The sequence below is a fragment of the Lithobates pipiens genome, unplaced genomic scaffold (assembly GCF_037356315.1).
Source record: "Lithobates pipiens isolate NorthernLeopardFrog02 unplaced genomic scaffold, aLitPip1_a1.2 Scaffold_1, whole genome shotgun sequence".
NCBI classification, from domain to species: Eukaryota; Metazoa; Chordata; class Amphibia; order Anura; family Ranidae; genus Lithobates; species Lithobates pipiens.
The window spans coordinates 195,035,383-195,042,671 of NW_027507685.1; the positions used below are offsets into that span (position 1 = coordinate 195,035,383).

The 7,289-nt window shown below is 36.9% G+C and overlaps 1 protein-coding gene across 1 annotated transcript; it reads right to left on the reverse strand.

Annotated features, from left to right (window-relative positions):
* Window positions 1-3,304: 3,304 nt before the first annotated feature.
* LOC143988725 (olfactory receptor 5V1-like) lies at window positions 3,305-5,019 on the reverse strand. The gene has a single exon (XM_077488514.1). The coding sequence runs from the start codon at window positions 4,855-4,857 to the stop codon at window positions 3,928-3,930; it is 930 nt and encodes a 309-aa protein (XP_077344640.1). The 5' UTR covers window positions 4,858-5,019; the 3' UTR covers window positions 3,305-3,927.
* Between the last annotated feature and the right edge of the window lie 2,270 nt (window positions 5,020-7,289).

Here is a 7,289-nt window from a genome sequence, read left to right on the forward strand (position 1 = left end):
CCATATCACACTTAATAAAGGTTTTAACCCCCTGATTACCCCCAGGTAACCCTTTCACTCCCTTTTGCCAGTGTCACTAAGTGATCGTTTTTCTGATTGCTGTATTAGTGTCACTGGTGCCGTTAGGTACCTAGTTATTTTTTTAGGTTCACCGCCAGGTTTTTATAGTGTTAGGTACCCCCATATACTACCTAATAAAGGTTTTAACCCCCTGATTGCCCCTAGAGTTAACCCTTTCACCAGCGATCACCGTATAAGTGTCACTGGTGACGCTGGTTAGCCAGTATGTTATTTGGGTTCCCTGTCAGGTTTTTATATAGCGTCAGGGACCCCCATATACTATCTAATAAATATTTTAACCCTCTGATTGCCCCTAGTTAATCCTTTCACCAGTGATCACCGAATAAGTGTTACGGGTCACTCTGGTTAGTTAGTTTGCTTTTTATAGCATCAGGGCACCCACCATTTATTACCCAATAAAGGTCTAACCCCCTGATCACTGATCACCCGGCGGGTGATATCAATTAGGTTTTAGGGTCAGGGTCTGCATCGCCCCAGGCAGCGCTAGGTTAGTACCAGTACCGCTAACACCCACGCGCAAAGCATACACCTCCCGTAGTGGTATAGTATCTGAACAGATCAATATCTGATCTGATCAGATCTATACTAGTGTCCCCAGCAGTTTAGGGTTCCAAAAAAACGCATTGTTAGCGGGATCAGCCCAGATATCTGCTAGCACCTGCGTTTTGCCCCTCCGCCCAGCCCACCCAAGTGCAGTATCGATCGATCAATGTCACTCACAAAACACTAAACACATAAATGAAGCGTTCGCTGATCCCTGCGATCGCTAACAGTTTTTTTTGGTAGCGTTTTATATTTAAATCCTTTTGGGGTGTAATTTCACATATGCCCATAGCATGTGTGAGCAATATATCATTTAGTGACAACTTTGTGCAAAAAAAAAACTTGTGGCAAAATATAAAATATTTCATGGACTCAACATGCCTCTCAGTAAATAGCTTGGGGTGTCTACTTTCCAAAATTGGGTCATTTGGGGGGGGTTTATACTATTTTGGCATTTTATGGCCTTCGAAACTGTGATAGGTAGTGAGGAGTGAAATCAAAAATTTGCACCCTTAGAAATCCTGAAGGCAGTGATTGGTTTTCAGGGTGCCGTACGCGGCTAGGCTCCCAAAAAGTCCCACATATGTGGTATCTCCGTACTCAGGAGAAGCAGCAGAATATATTTTGGGGTGCAATTCCACATATAACTATGGCATGTGTGAGCAATATATCATTTAGTGACAACTTTTTGTAAACTTTTTTTTTTTTTGTCATTATTCAATCAATTGAGACAAAAAAAAAAATATTCAATGGGCTCAACATGCCCCTCAGCAATTTCCTTGGGGTGTCTACTTTCCAAAATGGGGTCATTTGGGGGGGGGGTTTGTACTGCCCTGCCATTTTAGCACCTCAAGAAATTAGATAGGCAGTCATAAATTAAAAGCTGTGTAAATTCCAGAAAATGTACTCTAGTTTGTAGACGCTATAACTTTTGCGCAAACCAATAAATATACGCTTATTGACATTTTTTTTACTAAAGACATGTGGCTGAATACATTTTGGCCTAAATGTATGACTAAAGTTTAGTTTATTCGATTTTTCTTATAACAAAAAGTATAAAATATCTTTTTTTTTTTTCAAAATTTTCTGTCTTTTTCCTTTTATATCGTAAAAAATAAAAATCGCAGAGGCAATCAAATACCATCAAAAGAAAGCTCTATTTGTGAGAAGAAAAGGACGCAAATTTTGTTTGGGTACAACATTGCATGACCACGCAATTATCAGTTAAAGCAATGCAGTGCAAAATTGTAAAAAGACCTCTGGTCCTTAGGCTGACAATTGGTCCGGGGCTTAAGTGGTTAATATGCACCTAGGTAAGAGGTCTTTCACTGTTAAAACTGGCATGCGGGCAGACTGGTCAGAAATTAATGGCACCCAGCTTTCATAATGGGGAGTAGGAGTGTAGTTAGAATATAAAGGGCTTTCTATCATGGAGGACTATTGGAATTGCCCTGATAACTAAATTTCTATGCCCCCTCTACTTCATACTCATATCTATTTATCCATTAGACAGCCTTGGTATTACTACATAAAATTTGTTGTAGATAATCAACTGCTACATGTGTGTTGGTGATTAAGCTTTGATGACTTATGGATGAGGCCCTTTCAGGACCACCCCATCAACCAAGGGATTTGGCAACAGCTGGTCATAGAAAATAATGTTTGACGCTGTTCATGCTGATGTTTACATACACTTATGTATGTGTAGTGCCTACATGTGAGGCTTCGTACTCTAGTCTACAATGATAGTATTGAAATTGCTAACTGTATATGTTCTATTTTAGAGCTTGACTGTAATTTGCTTTCCTTAAGAAGCGGACAGCGACCTGTGAAACACAACTGCATCGGAATTCGCAGCAAGCCATTCATCATCTGATTTGAATAGGGTTGATGATTTAGTTTTATACTGTGCAGCACAAATGCAATCTATATATGGAATTGTGTGTTATGTTATGTCTTAAATATATTTTAATGATTTAAAATTTTATATAATACATTTTTGACACTTTTAATCAAGTTGTACCGTCAAATCCCTTAATACTAGTCTTTAGGGTTTTTTTGTGTGTAACTTCCTTGATAGGCTGTGGTACCAGACAATTTTGTCCAAAATTTAGAGAGGCCTCCTTGGTGGTTTCGCCTCACACTCTTTATTTTTCCTTTTAAATTATTTTTAGCAAAATCCAAGGTGCAAATGGCAATCACATCTGGTTGTGCTCTGGCCTACCCTTCTTTGATAGTTGGAAGAAATTCTCATGCATTGCAAAGAAATGGAGTAGATTAGAACCAGAAAGATGTGGTCACTATTTGTGCCCTGGGTTTCAGAGATCCCAAGGTGCAAAACAGTGCTACTTCTTCCTCTGAGAATCTTAAAACCAAAGCACTTACTTAAATTGTGAAAAGCAAGCACATTTACACCAAATTTTCAAATCCTCACTTTTCTGATATTTTAAATACTTTTATGGGTCTTATTGTAAACATAAAAATTACATGAAAAAGTAAAAGGGCACTAGTAGAGGCATTAGGACAACTGGAAAAAATGGTTTTGAGCACAGCAACAACAGAAGGAGCAATAAGAGAAGTAGGCTATTTTGGTACATTCAAAGCAAAACACATAAGTAAATCTTGTTTTCTTTTTTATTTATTTATTTATTTTAATTTCTGTCAAGCTAAACAACTTTGCAACATTCTTCTAAAAAATGCAGGGTATAGCAACAGGTTCACACTAATGTTGCCATCTCCATTAGCTTCTCTAATGAGGCAGGAGAGTTAAGTTGACCATTACATTGGCTGAGATTTAAACCATCTATGGGCAGGTTGATTGTACCCAATTTGATCCATCTATTGACTTGAAAACAACCAGCCTGTCCGATTTTTTTCATGCAATTGTTATCAGCGGCTATAGTGGTAGCAATTATCACTGTGTTCTCCTGGCAGGGACGGCTGCCTGCCGGGAAAACTCAATAACTCCATGGGGGATTCCCCCATCAACACTGGCTGGGTTGTTGTGGCAATTAAGTGATTTTACTGCAATGCATGGTTGCAGGAAAGAAAATCACATCATCTATAGTGTGCTAAAGTCAAATGCTCCTCCCAACCCAGAATACTGAGTATTTCTCTTTGCTACCAGGGGCTAAGTAGAATATTGGGCAAGCAATGGAAATGTGAGTATGTGCTCCAGGGAGAGGGGTTAAAATGAACCTGCTGCTTTGCTCTGCATGGTGAAGCCTGTTTGCTTTAACTAAAACATATTGACAATTCAGTAGATAATAGTTTGAAGTTGAAGTTCATATCTGTTCATTGCTATCATATGAAATGCAACTGCCGCTTAAAAGCTGATTGAACATCTCTGTTCTTCAGACTGTAAATTAATGGATTTAACATTGGCACTGCTGCAATATTAAAAAGGGAGATTGTTTTTTTGTATCTTAAATTTTCATCTGAAGTCGGACTTAGATATTGAGAGACAAGAATGGTATAGAGAAGGACAACAACTGTGAGGTGTGAGGAGCATGTGTAGAAGGCTTTACGTCTTCCAGTTTTTGATTGGATTTTCAGAATAGTGATGATAATAAATATATAAGGTATAATGGTTAGAAGAAGAGGCAAGAGAGTCAACACAAACACTCCTTCAATTATAGTCAAAAGTTCTAAAATGGACATCCTGCTACAGGAAAGTTTTTTGAGAGGCTCCAGGTCACAGAAAAAGTGATTTATTATATTTGATTCATAGCAAGTAAAGCTTGTCACCAAGAGAACAAATGGTATAATTTCCAAAAAGCCGAGCATCCAGCATACCGCGGCTAACAGAGCACAAGCTTTCCTGTTCATGATCATGGTATATCTCAAGGGATTGCAGATGGCAATATAACGATCATAGCTCATGGCTGTCAACAGCAAAAGTTCATTACTAATAAAACTTCCCAAAAAGTAAACTTGTATGATACAGGCTAAATATGATATTACTCTGTCTCCCGTAATAAATATAATAATATATTTATGAAGAGAACAGGTGGTTAAAGACATGTCCACCACAGAGAGGTTCCCTAAAAAGAAATACATTGGAGTATGGAGGTGATGATCCATGCAGACCAGGAGAAGAATGGTCATGTTACCACAAATTGTGAAAAAATAAATGAATAAAACCATTATAAATGTTGGAACCTGTGCTCCCGGCACATCAGAAATTTCCATGATTATAAAATGTGTGACTACACTGTAATTTCTGATTTCCATGTTGTATGTAGCGAGTAACTTTTAGAACCAGTGCCAGTCTATTTTAAGTCCCCAGCAGGTAAACTACTGAGACAATTTTTCCTAGCTCCTGTTATAGATAAATATAAAAAATGTGATATATACAAAGCCCCATAGCAACAGAGAATATTCATGTCCTGGGACAGAATCTGTATATTAAATGAAATAACGAATCAGTCTGAATTGTGTGATAGCAATATACTCTGGAAGGCTAAGTAATTTACCCAGCAGCTATTAACCACTTGGGTCCCCAGGCCTTTTTCTTCCTAAATTCCCCTATATCACAGATATTTTTTGGATGATGTCCCTTTTCTGAACATTATGTATTTTGTCTACCCTAATGTATTATATTTAATTTTTATTGGGACAAATAGGGATTGCATTTGGTAGCAAATATGGGCACATGTATTGTTATCTATTGTAATCTGTATTGTAAATATGGGCACATGTATTGTAACGTATGGTAGTTTTATTAATTTCATGTGCTTTCCAAACCACATGAAATGCTTAAATGAAAAAAAAAGACATTGGATATTCAGTAAAAGACCTGGGCCATCTTCTAGCAGCAGCCTGTTGATATGGCCTTTAAAAGCTACTTCATGAAAGGAGGTAACATAATTTTACAGTTCCGTCACCTCCTCTTGCCCCAGCTAACCAGGAGCAACATCCTGATAAGCCTGAAATGTGTTGCTACAAACAGCTTAGATGTGGTACAGTGTATGATGCTACTAGATGGTGTGAATGCACTACATGATAAACACTAATGCCGGCCATACACGGTTCGAATTTAGGAAGAATTTTTTTTCGCAAATCGTATCTAAGAATTTTCGTATGAATTTCGCACCATTAGTGGGCTGCAGCAACAGCCGATTTTCGTGCGGAAATAAAATTTGAGGAATCGGACATGTTGGAAATTTTTAGAAAAACAAACGATTTTCTAATCAATGATGGGAGAATCGTGCGAGAAACGTAATAAGAAAAGAAAATTTACGGAGAGAGAAAAGAAGATTCCCAGCCAAGACAATTCTTTTCTGTAGCAACATGAGGTGAAATTGAAGGCTTGGTCGGCCGAATTTAGAAAAACAATGGTGGCATCATCGGATCACAAAAAAAACGAATTTTCTGATTTTGAAAAGAAAATTTGTTCGAAATTCGACCATGTATGGCCTGCATAACTCACTGCACAAATCAAATAAGAGATGTTATAAACAGCTGTCATTCAAGTGCATGGAGTTGTACACTAAAACACTGGTGATTTTTACTGTATACCATGTCTTTATATTATAATTTTTTTTATAATTTTGGAACCCAAGTTAAAAAAGTTAAAAAAAATGAAATAGTTGTTATTAGAACATTTCTTACCTTTATTAAAAGATACAAACTGTAACTGCAAAATGCAGTTATCCAAAATCCTGAACACACATTTAACTTTAACATAAAAGAACAATATTCAATTACAATATTTATGGTCTTCCTTTTCTGAGTTATATAATGCTTACCAGACAACAACTCTATTCTTGTCATTGTTATGTTGTTTTTCAAAAGGCAGCATATTTATAGAGAAGAAAACAGATGTCCCTGATGACATCTTTATCTCACATGTCACTGTTGCCCCCATCCTAATTAAATATAATTAATTTTTGTTTACTACTGCAAGTGGTAAACACATTTATAATTCTACATTTTTTATGTTTTTTTTTTAACAGTTGCTGTTCTACATCCCTACTAGATAAAAGTTGTGAGCATTATAACATGATCCCTTTGCAAAACATTTCTGTAGACTGTGTAGATCATGAAGATATGTTCACAAACTAAAAAGGTAAATCTATTAAAAAAAATCTTTGCACATGTCTCATCCTCACAAAGGAAACAAATAATGTTTGTAATATGTATGTAATGTTGGTTTCTATTTGTTGCCTTTCAGTGGGAAAATTGAACATTTCCTAACATTTGATCCTAACAGAAAAAAAAAAATAGCCATAAGAAAATTTGACCATAAGAGATAAAGAACATACACCAATAGAAAAAATAGCCTATCACTATAGGCTAAAAACAGCAAGGTTCCAACAACCAACAACCAGAAACACGGAGCAGGACATTGTTACTTTTAGCATTTTCACTTTTTGACTGCTAAACATTTCACTTCACACTGCTGCTGGGGGTTTCTCAGCCAAACACTTATTTGAACAGCTGCTTGCACAGGGATCTCTATAGACTGTACACAATGCTGAGGGTCCCCTAGAATTTTTTCCCCTGCTGGTCGAATGTTCTTAGCCTATAGTGTTAGGCTATTTTTCTATTGGTGAACACTCTTTAACTTTTTAGGTCCAATGTTCTTATGGCTATGTAGCCAGGTTCTGGACTATTATAATATGGAGATCAAGATATTGTTTCCATTCTGTCCTTCTTTTGCT

Excerpts from the sequence above, each read along its gene's own strand:
- LOC143988725 (XM_077488514.1), bottom strand. The coding sequence starts at position 4,857 with ATGGAAATCAGAAATTACAGTGTAGTCACACATTTTATAATCATGGAA.